Consider the following 20,580-nt stretch of genomic DNA (forward strand, 5'->3'; position numbering starts at 1 on the left):
ACATCCCTGGGGTCCTCACCGTGGATGGGGTACCCAAGCCCTGGAAATGCCACAGTGGACATGGGTTCCTGCCACTATTTGGAGCTTATGTCAGGACAGACACACGTGTGACAAATCTGCTCAGCCCAGGTTGAAATCACAGTGGCAATGAGCCCAGGGGGAAAAACAGGCAAATACGGAAGGGAGCACAGCCCTTCTCCTGGCTCTAGAGCGTGGCCTTTCTTTCTATCACAACCTCTATGGTCTTCTCTATTTTCCTGTGATACCGTCCACACCCCCTCCCCCTTCCTGGGAACATCCCTGTGTGTCTCTCCTGGCTCCTCGGTGCCCCTTGTTCCTCGGACGGAGCTGTCTTCCCCACCTTGGGGTTCTGCCTGTAAGCTGTAGGGGACATTTATTTCAGCTAGAGCTCTGATTGTGAAGGGAAAGTTAACTTTTATCTAAATATTCATCTATTATCCATTGCCTTGTGGCCCAGGGTGGTAACATCCTGTCTTCAAGCCTGTTTCCTTATTTAGGTCTTGTTGTCCTGAACCTCACTCCTCAGGGTAGTTGTGGGATTCAGTGGTTCCCAGTTCATGGGAGGGGATCCATCACTGTTAGTTTCCAGAGCAGGTTAAGAGGGGTTTGGTACATGGGAGGATTATGGGGTCAGACTCAACTTATGTGGATGTTTGTTGCATCCAGTCAAGACCCCTCACATGCCCCTCATACCAAGAGGTGCTACTTGCCACATTTCTGAGATGTGTAGAAACAGTCATATGCAGGAACCGAGAAATGAAAGTTCCCCAAATAGTCATGGAACCACAAGAAAGAACAGAGAACAAAGCTGAGCAGCTGCCAATTCCCAGGACCGTCAGTGGGTCATCGAGTAGAGGCTTCCACCCATGTGGACACAGAGAGGGACCCCAGGGTCCTCACAGGGAGGCAGGGGACAGGGCTGCAGGTGAAGGCTGGAAACTGCGGTGCTCCCCAATGTGTGTTTGTGGACAAGCACAGGGGTTTTTCCGCTCCCTGACTCAGGCCACCTCCCCTATGTGTGTGTAAAACAGATTCACGGCAGCTTTTCTCTTCCGTGAGTGACTGTGAGCTTGAGGCTGCACTGGACCCGTCCCTGCTTAACACAACCCTGAACAGATGCGACATTTGAGAGAGTGGACACCGCAGAGCAGGAGAAGCTGCAATTATCTCTTGCGGTCAGCCCGACTCCCAGAACAGCCCCGGGAGAAACCCTTCTTGTACGAACAAGTGTGTGGGAGGAGAGTGTCCACTAAGAATGGACATCAGAGAGTGATCCTAACAATGGTAAACAGTGCTGTGGATAATAAGCTACTGATGAATAGGAATTATCCTATACAAGGAAGTAGAATGGATAAGAAAATATGAGAATAAAATTAAGCATATTTAACTATCTGAAAAAATAAAAGGAGGGGCGCCTGGGTGGCTCAGTCGGTTAAGCGACTGCCTTCTGCTCAGGTCATGATCCTGGAGTCCCGGAATCAAGTCCCGCATCGGGCTCCCTGCTCAGCGGGGAGTCTGCTTCTCCCTCTGACCCTCCTCCCTCTCATGCTCTCTGTCTCTCATTCTCTCTCTCTCTCAAATAAATAAATAAAATCTTAAAAAAAATAAAAATAAAAAAATAAAAGGAGATAATGAATTTTTGATGCAAGAATATGGATTATGTTATGGAAGAATAGGCAATTCTTGAAACAATTAAGAAATTTTAGAGATGAAAAATCCAATAAAATCAATACATTCAAAAAAATTCTTTCCATGAAGGACAAGACAAAGCTGAAGAGCCATTTATAAAACTGGAATGCAATATTGAGGGGTTTTCCAGAAGGCAGCATAGAGAGACCAGACGTGGAAATTAGAGATGCTTGGGGAACAGAATGAGGATGTGTTGTAAGTGCCAGAAGGACAGAAACGAGGATGATGTCTGCAACATTGTAATTGAACATTTTATAGAGACCGGGAAACACCCACCAAGTGTTAAGGTGCATATATTTAGAAATGACATGTGTATCCTGACCCTTCATTGTAAATGAAGGAAATGGAGATGCATTTGAGACAGTAAGAGGAATTTTGCCAAGTCACCCCTCTGCCCGGGGTGGGGGGCATAGTTGGGGGAGGGCTGAACTAGCCCACATGGAATGGGAGAACAGTGAGGGGTGCCCGGCCTCCCCAGCTCTGTGGGTCTGCTGGAGACACCCAGAGTATTGAAGCAGAACCTCCAGACGGGGGGAGCAGGAGATGGGGAAAGAGGCAGATAAGAATATCCAAGGGATTAAACAGATGTGGTTCCCATTGACGGCATTCAGGACCCCAGCAGGAAGCCTGTCTCTGAGCTGTTGGGAGATCTGAACCCCCAACACCCCCAGCCCCAGCCCAAGGGTGCTCTCCACTCCCCAAGTGTGAAAACCCACACCTCATTCCATGCTGTGGCCAGGTTCAGAAAACAAACTGGGGTCTGTGGGCAACAGAGAAACCACAGACTTGTAGCAAAACAAAGAGAGATTCCAGCAGCCAGCCTGGTGGGTTTCAAGGACCAGAAAGGAAATACAAGTTTACGAATTTTGTGCATCCTTGCAAAGTTGGAAAAAGTATCACATATAAGCAGGACCAACGAAAAAACATCTCCCACATGATTTGTGGAGTGACCGCCACTTCAAATGCTAAAACAGCCATGGGAAACTCCAAGGATCACGAGGAATCAAGGAATCAAGGACACATGTCATCAGCAAAAATGAGGACAGCCGTCCCGTAACTGAACTCAGACTTGGAATTTCGCCATGTAGCTGACCAAGATTTCAAAATAGCTGCACTGACGAAACTCATCGAGTTACGAGAAAAGAAGAACAATACGTGAACCAAAAGAGAAATTTAACAAAGGGATAGAAATCGTACAAAAGAGTCAAATGGAAATTCTGGACTCGAGGAATTCAGTTAGTGAGTAAAATTAATAGAAGGCACGGGACAGCATCTACCGCAGAACAGAATGATTAGAGTTCCAGAAAAAGGAGAGATAGAGAGAAGGAGTGGAAAGCTTATGTAAAGAAATGATAACCGAGAACTCCCTAAACCCAGGGAGATACTTGGACATCCAAATTCAAGACTAATTAACACACTGAAAGGAAAAGATGCTGGTAAGAATGATCTGTCTGGGAAATTGTTCTGGAGTTATGAAGGACAGATAAAAACTTTGGTCTATTTATTTATTTATTTATTTATTTATTTGGTAGTGTCTTCATCTGATTTTGGGATATCATTATCAGGATAACATGTAGAGTCTTCCTCTGACTTTGACATCAGGATAACACTGGCCTGGAAGAACAAGTTTGAGAATGTACCCCCCCTCCACCCCACTTCCACTTTTTGGGCAGAGTTTGAGAATGATTGGCATTCATTCCTCTTTGGATGTTCAATAGAATTTGCCAGTGAAGCCATCTGGTGTCCTGGGATTTTCTGTGTTGACGGGTCTTTGATGACCCGTTGAGTCTCCTTGCTTATTATCAGTTTGTTCAGATTTTCTATTTCTTCCTAATTTAGTCGTGGTAGGTTCTGTGTTGCTGGGAGTTGATCGGTTTCCTCCAGGTTGTGTCATCTGTGGGCATGGAGTTGTTGGTAGTAGTTCCTTATGATTCTACGTATTTCTATGGTGTCAGTTGTAATGCCTCTTTCTGTCCCGATTTTATTCAAGTTTTCTCTCGTTTTTCTTCTTAGGTGGTCTAGCTAAACATTTGTCAATTTGGCTTATCTTTTCAAACAACAAACTCTTAGATTCATTGATCTTTTCTTTTTTTTTCAGGGGTGTGTGTCTCTATTTCATTTCTTTCCACTCCCCTTCTTTCCTTCTGCTAACTTTGGGATTAGTGTACTCTTTTTGTTCTTGTCCCTCAAGGTGTAAAGTTAGGCTGTGTAGTTGAGATCTTTCTGATTTCTTTTTTTTAAGATTTTATTTATTTATGTGACAGAGAGAGAGATAACGAGAGCAGGAACACAAGCAGGGGGAGTGGGAGAGGGAGAAGCAGGCTCCCCGTGGAGCAGGGAGCCCGATGCGGGGCTCAATCCCAGGACCCCTGGGACCATGACCTGAGCCAAAGGCAGATGCTTAACGACTGAGCCACCCAGGCACCTGAGATCTTTCCAATTTCTTAACAGATGCATTCACGACTACAAATTTCCCTCTCTGAAATGCTTCTGCAGCAGGCTATACACAGGTTTTGGTATGTGTCTTTCCATTTTCGTTTGTTTAGAGATATTTTTTGTTTCTGTTACGATTTTTTTTCTTTGATCCGTTTGCTGTTTACGAGTGTTTTGTTTAGTGCCTGTAGCTGCTGGAAGGAACGCAGCCCTGCTGACCGCTTCATGCAGCCAATGGGACCGCGTCAGACTCCTCGGCCAGAGAGCCACACGGGCGTGAATGTGCACTGTTTCCAGCGTGGAGTTTGCGGCCGCTTCTTCCAGGAGCACCAGGAACTGGAAAAGCAGAAAGCGGGGTACAAAGCTCTATAATGGGCTAACTTCCTTCTGAGAAAGGAGTTAAGTAACACGATGTGTCTGCTGACTTACCTTTCCACAGATCGCTTGTTCGCTCTGAAAACCAGAATCTGACAAAAATCGTCACCTACAGTGTGGGAGTGGGGGGGTGAAGGGGACAGAGGAGGTGGCTCCTCCCTGAACGCACCATTTCAGGGGTTTTTAGCGTTTGAAACCGACGAATGTTCTACACACTGCAAAACACACTTAAACCGTAAGACACCGGAAAAGCGCACCCCAATGCTAATATACACAAATAAAAATTAAGATAAGCTTACATCCCATCAACACCAGAGCCACAGGGTAAGTCGGGAAAATATTACATTAATTTCTTAGGAACAGGGGTTTGAAAGATCAGAGATCCAAGCGTGACGTAAGCAGCCGGGGCGGAGCTCTGCATCCCACCACCCGCAGCGCCTGGGACATGAAGCCCAGGCCTCCAGAATGTGGCCAGGCAGGGCTTCGGGCACTGGTGCTCCCAGGTTTGGGATGACACGTCGGGCTGAGGTCAGGGTGCTGGAAGGAAAGGTCAGTGCCGGAATCCGTTTCCAGAAGACTGGGAATCAACTGAGAACGGTGTCAGACACCAGGGGTCTGAGGTTCCTCGTCTGCTACGACAAAGCAGGTTTATTAGGCTTATTCAGTTCTGGAGGTCGGAGGCCTGCCGTGGTCTCCGGGGCTCGCAGGAGGGTGTCTGCAGGGCCGACTCCTTCCTGGATGCAGGGCTCCTTCCTCCGTCTTCGGTGGCCAGTGGACCTTCTGTGGGGGTCACTGTGCTGCCAGCCCCCAAACCACCCTCCGTCAACAGGAACTCCCTGAGATAGCTTCTCTCCCCTGTAGCAGGTTCCAGACGATTCCCAGGTGACTCCCAACCAGACACCTGCTCTGGCCTTGCTCCCGTCTGACCTGCCCCGTCCCAGAGTCAGAGGCTCCGGTCCCTGCACGGTTGGCTTAGGCCCCTGGCACGGAGTGGCAGGGCCTGCAGGGAGAGTCCTCCCCGGGGACCCACAGGCCTGGATGGAGGCTGACTGAGGCCAACGTGGACCCCGCTGGAGTCTCCACCCGCTGTGCCCCTGCCTTTCCCACTCACCGAGGCCCAGGAAGTGTGTGGGATTGCAGGACATGGCCAGCCTCTGGCGGACTGCACTATCCTCATCCTGGGGTGGCAGGACAGGGCCCTGCGGGTCAGGAAGTGAGCAGGAAGGGCTCCGAGGGCTCCTGTCTGTGGTCTCACAGGAAGGGAGTGGGGGGCACAGGCCCAGCTCTACCTTCCTCTGTTGGATCACAGAGCCTTGATTTCTGGAAGGAGTTCCAGTGAAATACTACATAACCAGTCTGAACCCATGTCCAGATGGAACCCCCCTAGAATCAACTGGTGATTATAGAGCCAGACAGAGAGATGATAGGGAGGTAGAGATAGAGATAGATGATACATGATCAAGTGCATGGATAGTACATGCGTACATCCATACGTGTACATGGACATAAATACAGACATGCTGGGCTGCAGATGATGAATGGGTAGACGCACAGAGAGAGATGATGGGACTGTGGATAATGGCAGGTGCATTCCTAGGGGGATAAGTAGATACATAACTGGATACAAACGTAGGCACACAAGAGATGATAGATACACACACATAGTTACGCGTAGATTCGAGACAGCCAAGTAGAAAGATACATAGTTACAGAGACAGCCACAGACAGATGGTGTGGAGCACAGAAAGGGGAAGTTTCTGGCTAGCTCCTGGTCCTACTAGGCTGACTGTTCTCAAGCTACACATTCCCCAAATGCAAAGGGCAATCATGAAATTCTCTGACAACTTCATGTTATTCTGGGCGGGGGGTGCAGAGACAGGCAGGTCGCACGTTGGAAGAACGCTCAGGCCAGGTCTCCCTCACGCTCTCTAGGGCAGGTGGCGCTCTGCTCAGGTATGATGCTCTTGTCTCTGCACCCCTCTGCATCCTGTGACTCTGGGCCTTGCTCTGCACACTCACCCCTCCCTCCCAGACGGTCAGGTCAGGTTCTCTCGCTAGGGGGCGCTGACGGGGCTGTGGGGGCAGGAGGAGGAGGAAGGACAGGAGGACTTTCATGCTGTCAAACATCCCATTCTGGGGCACCTGGCTGGCTCAGTCGGTAGGACATGTGACTCTTGATGTTGGGGTCGTAGTTCACGCCCCACCTTGGCTGTGGAGATTACTTAAAAATAAGATATTTAAAAAAAAAATCCCGGTTCTAATGGAAAGCCCTGAAGTCTACAGATGCAAATCCACTAAGGAAACAATAATGTTTGTGCAAACATTGGTGGGCAAGGCTTCCTGCGCTGTTGGGGCTGCGATGGGGGCTGGTTCTTGTCTGGACCCCCGTGGGGCTCCCTGGTCCATTTATGGCACAGAACACAGGACTGTGACTAAGGGAGGTGGTCCGGAGCCCCATCCCTGATGACGACATGCAGTCATAGCATCGTCTCCTCCCTGTCTGTCCCCCTCACTCCCAGGCCTCTAGCAACTTGGGGCTTTTGCATGTCCTTGATTCTCAAAAGCTTCTCCTATAACTCGGCCGGCCTTTACATTTCAGCGAATCTTATGTTCCTTTCACAGTTTCTACTAGGGCCCAGTTCCTGGGGGGACTGAAAACATCCACTGGATTCTGATATGTCCCATGCACCACCTGCTCACCCTGGGAAGGAAGGCTGAGGACCTGGAAGCGTCCTGGGGCTTCTAAGACCCATACTGACCTCCCGGGAGAAGGAGGCAGGGAAGGGAAAGGCCTGGGCCTTTTAGGATCAGAGCTCAGGGGAGTGGCTAGCTGAGCCATGGACACCAGCTGGGCTCCCAGGCAGAGCTGGAATCCTGGGGTAGGGACTGTCTTGGGGTCCTGGAGTCAGCAAGGCGAGGTCTGATAGGGACAGAGGAGGGGTCTGTGCTGTGCTCTTGGACTTGGGGCTCTCCCTAGACCTGGCACACAAGCCCAGAGCAGACCCAGCCCCTGTAGCCACTGTTCTTCCAGGACAAGAGAATCAAGCTCTCTATGCCTGCCGTCCCTCCGGGCATCAAGGCCCATGTGCTCTATGATTCTTGGCCTGAAACCACATGTCTGATGCCCAGACCTCCGTGTTCCCAGCCTCGAAGAAACAGAAGGTCCAGACCCATGGGCTCTGCCATGGACACAACCCAGGAAGCAGCCCTGTGGATTCAGAGGCCTTGTGGCCCCCGCGGAGAGGGTCCCCCACCTACTGCAGGGAACCTGGGGCTCGGGGTCAGGGATGCTCTCCCCAGAAAAGCACTTCTCTTTCTACATGAAAGCAACCATCCTCGATTCCCAAAGAAGCAGGAGGAAAAGGTGGCAATGCTCTGTTGAAACTCATCCCTAGAGAAAGACCCCAACACTGCAAATGGGTGTTGCCATTGACCGCCTCCCAATCAGTGACTCTTGCTTAGGTGATGTTGCCCAGGCAGGAAGGTGGAACCAGAGGGAGCAGGAGGATACTGAGCAGCTGAGCGGGACCTTGGGGAGAGGGCGGGGGCTCATCAGGACGTGCTGAAAACCACGAGAGGGTACCGTGGAAGCCCACGCGTGCAAGCATGCCTTTGGTGGATTTCAGTGAAAAAGCAGTTGAAGGAGGGCCTCTAGATGATTGCTCGTGCTGGGAGAGGAAAAAATGCTCAAAAACCGTGGGAGCAATTATAACAATACCACAGGGGTTGCTCTATTTCACCGAAGATAGGTTAGAAGTCACTCGTTAGGAAATTCAAACCTGGAGAAGTTACAGAGTCCACACATAAGTGAACGTACCATCGTGGGTGTGTGTTAGGGGATGTGTGTGTGTGCATGAGTGTGTGTGTGTAACAGCAGGATGTAATGCCGTTCAGCTGAAGAAATAAAATGTCTTTGGGGCGCCTGGGTGGCTCAGTCGTTAAGCGTCTGCCTTCGGCTCAGGTCATGGTCCCAGGGTCCTGGGATGGAGCCCTGCATCGGGCTCCCTGTTTGGCGGGAAGCCTGCTTCTCCCTCTCCCACTCCCCCTGCTTGTGTTCCCTCTCTCGCTGTGTCTCTGTGTCAAATAAATAAATAGAATCTTTAAAAAAAAAATTCACGGGCGCCTGGGTAGCTCAGTCGTTAAGCATCTGCCTTCGGCTCAGGTCATGATCCCAGGGTCCTGGGATTGAGCCCCGCATCGGGCTCCCTGCTCGGCAGGAAGACTGCTTCTCCCTCTTTCACTCCCCCTGCTTGTGTTCCCTCTCTCGCTGTGTCTCTCTGTCAAATAAATAAATAAAATATTAAAAAAAAAAAAAAAGAAAGAAAATGTCTTTGTCCATCAGTGACCTGGTCTCACTCAGGAGCTGCCCTGTCTTAAGCAGGACACACACACATACACACACACACACATTTACACGCACACACACAGTCCCTCCCAATCGTTGCAAACACTCCTGCATCTTTTGCTGGTCTCCATGCTCTTTCCCAGGATGGTGTCCCAGGTGGAGGGAGCAGCCGCCTCTCAGCCTCCTGCTGGTCCCTGGGGATGTGGGGTTTGCTCACCAGGTTGCTGGAGGCCCAGCTGATGTCTGTGCCCCCAGGCTACAGGGCCCAGCCCTTCTCTGCTCCCTGGGGCCTGGGGGGACCCTTCTGGTCATCTTGATGTCCCCTTTGTCCCAGGGTTCAGTGGAAGTGTCAGGACACCCTCTCCTGCCCCCGCAGCCTGGCCCAGGTGGGATCTCTCCTCCCACCATGACGGGCCCACTGGGGCCTCCTGGCATTGTCTCCCTGGGCACACCGGAGGGGAACTGGGCGGAGTCCCAGGGCAAGGTGGACCCGCCCTCTCTGCCTGGCCACACTAAGCCACCAGGCATGCTAAACGTGGCTCATCCTCCAGGTGGCGCTTGGGGGCCGCGGAGCCTCAGGGACATCCGTCCGGTGGGAATGTCCCTGCACCCATGGCCTGAATCTTGACCCCTGTGTCCATGTTGGAGGGTCAGGAAGGAAAGACTAGTTCACAGCGTCTGCTTTTCTGCCCTCTCCCCCCTCCTCTTCCCACCAAGTCCCCAAGATGGAAGAGGTGTGAGCTTTATTTTGCTTTCGTTTTTCAATTTCCCCGAAACTGTCAGCTCCCCAGTGACATCATTGCCTGGACTCACAGGACTCCTTTTCACTGGAGCAGGTACCCGACCTGGTCAGCCATTCCTGCTCTGGAGGGGGCAGAAGACTCCGGAGTCCTCTCTCGCCCAATGCCAGGCTCTCCACTCTTCCCTTGCTGAGAGCCTGGCTCAGGTCAGAGGCAAACAAGACAGACGTTAGGGGGAGATACACCATTCTGACTGTGATGGTTATTTAGGGGTCAGCCCGACTGAACTAAGAGATGTCCCCAGAGCCGGGAAAACATTACTTCTTGGTGAGTCGGTGAGCAGGTTTCTGAAAGATTAGCATCTGATTCAGTCACTGAGTGAAGAGGTCCACCTTCCCCCTTTGGGTGGGCATCCTCCATCCTCTGAGGGCCCGGATAGAACAGACAGGGGAAGGAGGCCCAATTCCCTCTCTCTCTCTTCTTGAGCTGAGACAACTATCCTCTCTGGCCCTGGACATCGTAGCGCCTGGTTCTTGGGCCTGAGGACTGGGGCTGAATTATACCAGCAGCCTCCTGGGCTCCAGATGGCAGAGAGCTGGTGGTGGGACTTCTGGCTTCCATAACCTGAGAGAGAGCTGATTCCTAGAATAAATATATATTTAAATATATATAAAAGTACATTTATATATTATGTATACATATTATATATAAATGTATTTATATATTATATATACATATTATGTATGCCTTATGTCTATATACATATTATATATAAATGTATTTTATACATATTTATATACAATCTTTATAACAGAATCTTTTGGTTCTGTTTATCTGGAGAACGCTGACTAATATACTAACTGTTGAAAAATAATAAAGAGAGAGAATGTGTCCCTGCATGAAAAAGAGAAATTCAGTACAGGACGTAATGAAGAAAACAAAGATGCAGAGTAGAGGGTAACAACCAGAGGAAGAACTTTGAGTACGAATAGAAATTAACCTTGAGTACGAATGGGAAATCAAAGCTCAGTACAAACTGAAATTGTGTTTAAAAACCAGGCACCCACCCTCTCTGAGCCGTGACAGACCCTCCCAGCTGGTGAGATGCAGCCTGTCCTGAGGTCCCCGAGTGGAGCTGACAGTCTGCAGTCTACAGCCCCTGTCACTTAGGGCTGGCCGACCTCGGGCAAGTTAATTAATGATCAGTCCCTAGTTTCTTCAAGAGCAAGAGGAGTGGAGAAAAGAATAGGACATGCTCTGGAGGGTTCATATGAATATTAAACTGTGTCAGGGTTGGGGCACCTGGCTGGCTTAGTCTGTGGAGCATGTGACTCTTTTTTTTTTTTTTAATTTATTTGACAGAGAGAGAGAGAGACAGCGAGAGAGGGAACACAAGCAGGGGGAGTGGGAGAGGGAGAAGCAGGCTTCCCGCTGAACAGGGAGCCCGATGTGGGGCTTGATCCCAGGACCCCGGGATCATGACCTGAGCCGAAGGCAGATGCTTAATGACTGAGCCACCCAGGCGCCCCGCATGTGACTCTCGATCTCGGGGTCTGAGCCCCATGCTGGGTGTTGAGATGACTTAAAAATAAAATCTTTTAAAAAAGTGTTAATAATGGGCGCCTGGGTGGCTCAGATGGTTAAGCGTCTGCCTTCAGCTCAGGTCATGATCCTGGGGTCCTGGGATCAAGTCCCGCATTGGGCTCCCTGCTCCTTGGGGAGCCTGCTTCTCCCTCTGCCTATCTCTCTCTCTCTGTCTCTCATGAATAAATAAATAAAATCTTTAAAAAAAAAAGTGTTAATACTTGCAAAGAAGTAAAATAGCAATTGCACCATAATAAGTCAGCTGAGTTTAGGTTAAATTTTTCAAAAATATTCTTTTAATATGTAATAAAACTTTTAATACAAGGCCTATAGCAAGCATGCGGGTTTCTTACCTTCCTTATAGCAAAAAAAAAAAAAAAATAATAATAATAATAATAATAAAAGACATAAAAATCTATCAGAATGAGACACTCAGGCCCCCCTAGCAGTTGTCAGGGTAAGGTTCCATTTTAATGTGAGTGGGGTCCTCGAGGCTGACCCCACAAGCCAGGTAGAGATACAACACGTCCCACCCCACAGGGGGCTCGAGGCTCTCCTGGCAGGCGTCTTGGGCACCCCACAGCCTCTGGTGGCATAGCTGGTCCCGCTGTGGGGACGTGGTTGTGCAGATCCCACGTGTTTGCTGTGGAGGCAGCATGCAGCTGCCTCATCTACAGAACTTGTAGCAATCAGCAACAGTGCTAAGCAATCGAGTGGGCAATTGTGGACAGAAGCCTAATCTGTGTGCGGAGACATTAAGAAGTAACAGGGGCCCTGAGGAAGGGAGGAGAGGATCCCGTTCAAATAACAGAGCCATGAGGCCCGCCCACGTGGTCAGGTCCTGGGGGGTCAGGGAGAGAGGCATGGAATTTGGACACCGTGTGATGTGAAATAGAAGATGGAGAACGGATCCAGGGAAATATGGCGACCTGCTTTCTGCACACCACAAGGCAGGGGGCTCTCAGGAAACAGCCCCCAAGATACCCACACCCCGTCCCCATCAGAATATGTGTGATTAGGGGAGCATAACAGCTCATGTGTGATGGAAGTTAACCTCCCGCACGAGCAAACGGGTGAACGTGATCCCAACTCAGCAGTAGGGTGATTTAAAAATCCTGTGTATTCGTAGGAACTGTGAGGGACAGTCAGGGCACAGAGCAACCACACTATTGAAAGATTGTTAGAGTTCTCAGGAGGAGGGGCACACCGCACCACGCAGGGCTCCAGGGGCAGTCAGCGGGGCGGGGGTGAGGGGGGTGCGGTGGGGCAAGCGGAGCTTTTGGTGTGGTTTCTACAGGAAGAATGAGCAAGCCAGGGCGAGCAGGCTCAGGACTGGCTGGACTCCACAATTTCAGTGGGCTCTCTAGTGGAAAAGATGACCCTGTTGTCTGTTCCGTGGCTCTGGGGTGATGAGGGCACATGGAGAGAGCGGCCCAGAGTGTGAGAGCCTCGTAAGGGAGGTGGTTGGGGGTGTGGGCTCTTGATCAGCTGGTGAGTGTTTGAAAAGTGCACCCCCAGGAAGAGGATTTTGCTCAGGAGAGGGGGTCAGTGAGGAAGGTTGGAAGTCAACGCAGTGACTAAGGTCGTGTCCAGCACATGCATCTAGGACAGATGTCAAGTTTATAGACGCCTGAAAGGTGGCTAATACGAGGGGTGGAGCAGGTTCTGCTCCACAGAGTCATTCTGGGCGCACAGAAATTAGACCGTCAAAACATCCAGCATTTTACAGACCAGTGGGAGGCAGCCCGTTCGCATGCTGCCTTACACGTTACCTTACCTCACGTGGCAAACCGTGTCTTATTGGTGTCAGTGAGTTAAGGATTTGGAGAGGGGAGATGATCCTGGATTGTCCGGCGGTCCCAGTGTAAGCACGAGGGTCTTTATAAGAGGGAGGCAAGGGGCGCCTGGGTGGCTCAGTCGTTAAGCGTCTGCCTTCAGCTCAGGTCATGGTCCCAGGGTCCTGGGATCGAGCCCCGCATCGGGCTCCCTGCTCGGCGGGAAGCCTGCTTCTCCCTCTCCCTCTCCCCCTGCCTGTGTTCCCTCTCTCGCTGTGTGTCTCTCTGTCAAATAAATAAATAAAATCTTAAAAAAAAAAAAAAAAGAGGGAGTCAAGAGAGTCAGAGGAAGGGGAAGGAGGCGTCACAGAAGCAGGAATCCTAACCAGAGCAGGTTTTAAAGATGCCACAGGGCTCCCTGAGGATGGAGGAAGGGCCACGGACCGAGGGATGCAGGAGCCTCTAGAAGCTGGAAAAGGTCACCAAATGGATTCTCCGCTCGAGCCTCCAGAAGGAACGCGGCTCTACGGACACCTTGCTTTTAGGCCCGGAGAAACTGATTTCAGACTTCGGACAAGCAGAACCGTAAGATAACAAACTGTGTTGTCGGAAGCCACAGAGGGTGTGGTGATTCGTTAGAGCAGCCGTGAGAAACCGATACCCTCACTTTACATGGAGGAGTTGCTGCAACCCCGTTAGGAAGAATGACGCCCAAGCCCAAACTTGAAGGGCGTTAGCTGGGTGAGGGAGTGAAGGTCAGAGGAAGGACAAGGTCTTGGAGCTGGATGGTGCTGTTGTGTTTGGAGAATGCATGGCGTCCAGTGTGGATGAGCCCGGAGTAGGGATGGGAAATGCGAGGCTGCCGTGTTCCGCGGCGTGGACTGAAAGCCTCAGGGTCCCTGAGGCTTTGCCTCAGTGCTCTGTGCAGTCACAGCCTCACCAACTCCCTCGTATGGTCCATATATCTGTCCATTAGTGCGTGTGCATGTGCGTATTCATTTGTATAGTTTGTGTGCACGTGTGTGCGTGGGTATATTTGTGGACATGTGCATGTACGTGCGTGCATTTGTGGACGGGTGTGTGTGTGGAGGGTAGGGTCGTACCATCTGCTCGTTTACTCGGGCACACGTCTCCTCAGCATTGCCCGCATTCCTCCCTGGGACACTCAGTTCAGAAAACACCAATGCATTCTTTGTCTTGTTTCCTGCTCTGAGCTTTGAGCAGAGACTGGGACCAAGCTCCCCGTGCAGGGCTACTGCAGGGCGGGCCTGTGAAAACTTTTACTGATGAACAAAGAGAAGCATAATCCAGAAAACGGCGTCTCAGCTATCAGCTGCCCACGTATAGTCCAGGTTCAAGGTCAACTTTGGAACTCTGGAAGGCCTTTAGAGTCAGCTGAGTGGACAATTAAATCAGAGCCTCTGGGGGCAGTTAGGGATACACGGGACACATCTGGAGTCACCTGTGTGACTGGGAGACCATAGCTGGGTCTCTGGAAACAGCCAAGTGACTATAGCGGAGTCTCTGGAAACTGCCAGGAGTCTGGAGTCTGTAGCTGGGTGTTTGGAAATAAGGGCTACACGTTCTCTCCAAGGACCTAGTGGATTTTAGGAGGGACCGCATGGTTCATGCATCTCCTAGATGTTGACTAGGGGTCTCCTGACGCCAGTTCTTGCCTCCAGGAAATCTGACTGCATGGCTTTCCAGAAAGGGACGATTCCATCCGGAAGCCCTCCAAATGGCCACTTCATGCATCTGCGGGAATGGCTTCCTGTGTGTCTAGGAGTGGAGGCCAGCTGGGCCTGGAGTCAGTGTCTGGCAAGGGCCGCATATGTGCTGGACTCAGCCGTGGGCTCCATGGACCGCGGGGACGTGGCTTGGGCCGTCCTCTGTGTGAGGATCCGGTGGTCCAGCTCAGCATATGTCACGTCCGGGGGGCCTCCTGCAGTAGGGGTCTGAGAGAGAGAGACCCAGGTGAGTCAGGGTGGCTGAAGAGAGGGTAGGGGACTGTGGGAAGGGGAGGCTAGCAGCCAGCCTGCAGGTGACCCCCGTGATCCCACCTGCTGGAGTCACCACTGTGTGTAGTTCCCTCCCACTTAGGATCAGGGCTGGCCTGGGTGACCAGTAGACTATGGCAGAGTGAGGGCATAACGTGGCTTCTGGCCCTCCCTCTCTGTGGCCTCCCTCTGGGGGAGGCCAGCTGCCATGGAGAAGCCCAGGAGGAACTGAGCGTCCTGCCAACAGTCGTGGCGGGGGGTGGAGCGCCATCCTAGAAGTGGTCCACATCTTCACAGCCACCTCCAGAAAGACCCTGAGCCAGAACCACCCCGCTAATCTGCTTCCAAACTGCCGAGCAAAGAAACGGAGATCATTTCATCAAGCTGCATCTGTTAATGCAGCAATTGGTAATGGGTACAAGGACTTACTGGGGTGTGAAGCATTTCCCCGTCCTTTTCAGGAAGTCTGTCGACTGTGGCCAGATCTGGAGGGGAGAAGACAAGGGGTCAGGTCTCTGAGGTGGGTCTTGGAAGGCAAGTTTGCCTGAAAACTCACAGCCTCAGGTTTTAAACTTGCACGGCATCGGGAACATCCTAGAATGTTCCCAAACGTTCCCCCCTCCCTGGCCTGTCCCTCCTTTTACCTGGTGTCCTCTCTAGGATGTCAACGGCCGGGCTAACCCTGAGGGGAAAGAACAGTGAGCACTGGGGGCCCCCCTGAAGGCAGAGGACTGGGAGGGGGCCCGGGGTCAGTCTCAGGAACCTCACCTCTCCTGGGGCCTCTGCTCTTCACCTTTGCTGCTGGGGGGCACTGAGGACAGTCAGGGGTGTGAATTAAGAAGAGAGTCCTTGGGGCGCCTGGGTGGCTCAGATGGTTAAGCGTCTGCCTTCGGCTTAGGTCATGGTCCCAGGGTCCTGGGGTCGAGCCCCACATCGGGCTCCCTGCTCCGCAGGAAGCCTGCTTCTCCCTCCTCCACTCCCCCTGCTTGTGTTCCCTCTCTCGCTGTGTCTCTCTCTGTCATATTAAAAAAAAAAAAAAAGAGAGAGCCCTTCTTCCCAGCACCCCCACCCTCTCCCTGAGACCTACTGTGTTTTTTCTGGTGCTGATAATAGAGGAAGATGAGGACCAGGAGGAGGACACAAAGGAACAAGGCCACAGAGATCCCAATGAGGATAGAAACATGCCCTGTTGACAGGCCTGGGGGAACAGGGAAGATGGAAGCAGATTACCAGGGATGTGCATTTATTGGTCACCAACTGCAAACCGTGTGTATGCTGGGTGCTGGGCATGCACACACCTAGGTATAAAAACTCTGCAATGCATAGTAGTCCTGTGACATGGGAAGCATTATTACAAGACCAGGGTCCTGAGTGCCGAAGTCCTCTGTCCACAGGGCATCAGCAGAGCTGGAATAGGACCAACCCCAAAGCCCATTCTTTCCCCTTCCCCAAGAAGCACACCCTGCTCCTCTGTCCCCCTCACTCACCGGGACTGTTACTGTCCTCCCAGTGCATCTGTGGGTCTCCTGGGAAGGAGGAATGAGCGCACGGTCAGAGGCCTGAGCTGGACAGAGAAGGAACCCTGAGCCCGACTCCCCCCGCCCGGCAAAGGGGGCTCCTCCAGAACAGACCCGTGGAACTTTCTGTGAGGATGGAGATGCCCTATCATGCTGTCCAGTATGATAACCTCACTGGATGATTTCCATTGAAATGCAAGTTAAATAAATTTAAAAGTCAGATCCTCAGCTGCACTGGCCATGTTTCCTGAGCTCAGGGGCCACGCCTGGCTAATGACAGCATGCGGGATGGCCAGACACACAGCGAGCCCTTCCTGCAGGAGGCTCTGTGGGTCAGTGCTGCCCTCCGCCCTCCCCTGGCTCAGCTCCTTCTGCATTCCCACCCCACGCGCAAAATCCCCATCGCTGATGTCTTCTGTTTCTCACAGCAGCCCCCCAGTGGGGGCAAATCTCCCTTCTGTGAGCGCAGAAGCCAAGACTCCACGTCCTCCTGTCGCCTCCTGAAGCCTCACGGCTGAAGCCAGTCATTCCAGCACGGCTTGGCCCTGGGTTCTGCGCACATACTGCGCGTCCATTTCACAGGTGGTCAAACCGAGTCCTGCCGGGCTCCTCCGCACGCAAGGTGGAGCCCCCACGTCGCCTCGTCCGGACAGTGCCCCCTCCCTCCTGCCGCCCCGGAGGCTGAGTCCTCAATGTCCTTTAAGAAAGGCAGAAAACGGGCAGCTGGGTGGCTCAGTTGGTTAAGCGACTGCCTTCGGCTCAGGTCATGATCCTGGAGTCCCTGGATCGAGTCCCGCATCGGGCTCCCTGCTTGGCAGGGAGCCTGCTTCTCCCTCTGACCCTCCCCACTCTCATGTGCTCTCTCTCTGTCAAATAAATAAATAAAATCTTAAAAAAGAACAAAACAGGGACGCCTGGGTGGCTCAGTCGGTTAAGCGGCTGCCTTCGGCCCAGGTCATGATCCCAGGGTCCTGGGATTGAGTCCCACATCGGGCTCCTTGCTCAGCGGGGAACCTGCTTCTCCCTCTCTCTCCCTCTGCTTGTGCTCTCTGTCAAATAAATAAAATCTTTAAAAAAACCCCAAAAAACCCAAAACAGAACAAAAAAAAAACATTAAAAAAAAAAAAAAAGAAAGGCAGAAAACTTCACCTACAGAACTTCCTTCCCTCAACACCTTGTCTTTGGTCCATGACGCAGGACCCCACCGCTGTAATATATAATAAATATAAATATACGTTTTTAAGTTCTGTGTTTTAACTTATATACGTATAATTTAATTCACGTAAATAATTTTAATGATATATCACTTAAGATTACTTGTAATGCATAAGCTAGATATCTCAATTGTATCTCAATTATACATATTTACTATTATAAGGTATGTATTTACATATATGAATTATAGCAATACATGACACATAATACAATGTATCACATTATATACTATACAATATTGTATGCTATATCCATATGTAATAATATATTAATATATTTTATTATGTTAATTATAGTACTGTGTATTTAATATACGATGTAAATATACATTCTAAAATATTTATAGATCTGAAATTTTGTAAGTTAATGTTGATATATATAAATGCATTCTATTTAAACATATACAAATATATATAAACATTTCTATTCCTCATTCTAATTAATTTTCCCGTTAACGTTTGGGAGCTCAGGGACCCTTTCTCCCCATTCCCCGTGTGCATCCAGCGCTCAGTGGGTGGGTGTCTGGTGCATACAAAGAAAGGGTGAGAAGAAAGGGTCAGTATTAGTAAGACCAGCACTTTTTCAGGCCGTGGCATTCAGCAGGCAGTGACCCGACCGCCGTGCCCTGTGTAAACCAACTCCTGCGTCCCCTGCGCCCCAGGGTCAGGACATCTGTCGCCCCTTTTGCGCGCGAGGAAACTGGGGCGCGCACAGTTTTGGTCCGCGGGCACAGAGCTCTGAGGCAGGACTGGAATCTCTACCCTGATGCCGGCAGGAAGGCTGCGGGGTTTCTGCTCTGAACTTCAGTCTTCGCAACAAGAGATGGGGGAGGGGGTGAGAGGCAGGGGGCATGCCTGTGCGCCCCCCACCCAGCGGGGTCAGGATTCTCTGAGAGGGGCTCTGTCTTCCTCTAAGTGACCTAATGCCACCGTTGGGACATAACCATCAAGAGCCCCGTTCTCTCCCGTAGTTTGGAAGACTGTCAGTCTCTCTGTCCCTCTGGACCTCTGTCCCTTGCAGAGCTGCCAAGAGTAGGACCCTGCCCACAACGGGGTGGCCACAGCCTGAGTTCTGCCCCTCCCTCCCCCGGGCTGGTTCCACCCTTCAGAGCCTTGTGCCTTTGGGCATGAAACTTGCATCGCTTTGCACATTAAAGGAGTGGGGGGCTCTCCGAAGGTCAGAGGAGTGCCTCCCACATCCAGCCGCTGCTAGCTTTGACCGTTTTCACAGCACCTGGTACAGAGGTAGATCAACCAGTGAGTGTCCTTGCGCTCTGCATGTGGCAGCCCCTCACTGTGGTCTTCCCAGTCCCTGATCCAAGCCAGAGCCCCCCAGCTCCCCAGCACAGAGCGCCCCCAGCAATGCCCCCAGGCTGAGGTCTGTTACTCACCAGCTGAGGAGTAGGTGTGTGGGGGGGAGTGGGGTGTCTCTGTGACCAGGACAGAAGCACTGATGCTCGGGCGAGTCCCCCAGGGTCTGTCCCACTCAGCCTGGTGCATCTGTGCGTTGAGCACCCATGGGAACCCTGAGCACCCACGGGAACCCTGAGCATCCATCAGAAGACCGCATCCGGCCATCACCCCGTCCCAGAGAAACCTGAGGGCAGAGCAGAGGCATCCTCACCTGTCACCTCCAGCTGCAGTGACTCACTGCGTTTAGACCAGGTGACACCATTATGATAGAGGCAACGATAGAGCCCAGCAGCGTCTTCACTCGCCGCAGGGATGAGGAATCTGGCCTGCGTCTCGTGCTGTGGGTTCTGTGCATCTGGGTGTAGGGCATGTCCCTCCTTCTCCAGGCGGAATGTCTCAGCCTCAGTGGGTCCCTGGCACACGATGGTCACGGGCTGCCCCTGGGGGATCACAGAGCCCGGCTCCGCCCAGATGGAGGGTCTGGGCAGGACCCCTAGGAGGGAAGCGGAGGGGGCGCTCAGAGGCCACTTGTGAGAAAGTCACCATATCACACGATTCATCCCTGTTAGATGCTCAATTCATTTTTAGGCAGACTTGCAGAGCTATGCAATGGTCACCACCCCTTTGGAACATTTCCGTCCTCCTCCCCCAAGGGACCCCCCCACCCCTGCCAGGCCCATTCTAGGTGGGTGTGAATTCTCCTCACTGCAGTTTTTCTCCCCCTTGACATAGGACCCCGGGACTCGGCCACATCTTGGGCTTTCCTCAGGGTGACAGGGAGATGTCAGAGCAGGCTGGGCGCCCAGACATGTCTGCTGCGGAGTGTGGCCTCTCTCGCTGCCCATGGCCACTTTCTGGGGGGACAGAGGGGGCTGGGACAGAAACAGTCGATGAGGGTGACGTGTCATTTGTGGGGACAAGGGAAACAGGAGTCTGGAGTTGTAGGAATGACTGTGGCCTGGCTAGCCCCGGCTGGGGGCGGGGGCAGTCTGCAAAGCCCCAGGGGAAGTCCAGCGGGGGGTGTGGTGGACCACCAGCTCATCTGGTCCCACAGACCTCAGTGGATGAGGTTTCCTGTCTCCAAAGCAAGTCCTCTGTGGGTCACCCGTCTCTGGGTTTGCTCTGTACTTTCTACCTGCATCTCAGCCTCATCTCTATTTCCTTGTTGTTAAGGTTCTTGAAAACCCCCATCTGCCTCAGCTAGGCTGGTGGCGGAGGAAGAGAGGGTCTGTATCCCTGAAACAGGAAGACGACATCAAAGTTACAAAATCCCTCATGGAGGCAGGAGCTAGGAGAGATTATGTGCTCATTTGCCTGCTCTCTCTTTCCTTCCTTCCTTCCTTCTTTCCTCCCTCTCTCCCTCCTCCTTTCTTTTCTTCTTTCTCTCTTTCTTTCTTTCCTCCTTCCTTCCTCCTTCCCTCCTTCCTTCCTCGTTTCTACTATATCTTAGTACTATCTATCCACGTACAGATGCCCT

At 51.7% G+C, this 20,580-nt stretch overlaps 1 protein-coding gene across 3 annotated transcripts in view; it reads right to left on the bottom strand.

The window, feature by feature from the left end:
- Positions 1 to 13,243: 13,243 nt before the first annotated feature.
- LAIR1 (leukocyte associated immunoglobulin like receptor 1) overlaps positions 13,244 to 20,580 on the bottom strand; it is an 8,523-nt gene continuing 1,186 nt past the window's right edge. The window contains exons 3-10 of one of the 3 annotated variants that reach the window (XM_034986381.1): positions 19,315 to 19,596; positions 19,082 to 19,216; positions 16,447 to 16,485; positions 16,047 to 16,157; positions 15,728 to 15,770; positions 15,604 to 15,641; positions 15,389 to 15,444; positions 13,244 to 14,917 (exon numbers count right to left, since the gene is read on the bottom strand). In XM_034986381.1, the coding sequence (XP_034842272.1) occupies positions 14,771 to 14,917; positions 15,389 to 15,444; positions 15,604 to 15,641; positions 15,728 to 15,770; positions 16,047 to 16,157; positions 16,447 to 16,485; positions 19,082 to 19,216; positions 19,315 to 19,596 (851 nt within the window). In that variant the 3' untranslated portion in view covers positions 13,244 to 14,770. The remainder of the gene's footprint in view (positions 14,918 to 15,388; positions 15,445 to 15,603; positions 15,642 to 15,727; positions 15,771 to 16,046; positions 16,158 to 16,446; positions 16,486 to 19,081; positions 19,217 to 19,314; positions 19,597 to 20,580) is intronic. The other 2 variants (XM_034986382.1, XM_034986383.1) reach the window with 2 other exon arrangements.

Source organism: Mirounga leonina, unplaced genomic scaffold (assembly GCF_011800145.1).
Source record: "Mirounga leonina isolate KUSES-001 unplaced genomic scaffold, KU_Mleo_1.0 Mir_376, whole genome shotgun sequence".
In the NCBI taxonomy this organism is placed as follows: domain Eukaryota; kingdom Metazoa; phylum Chordata; class Mammalia; order Carnivora; family Phocidae; genus Mirounga; species Mirounga leonina.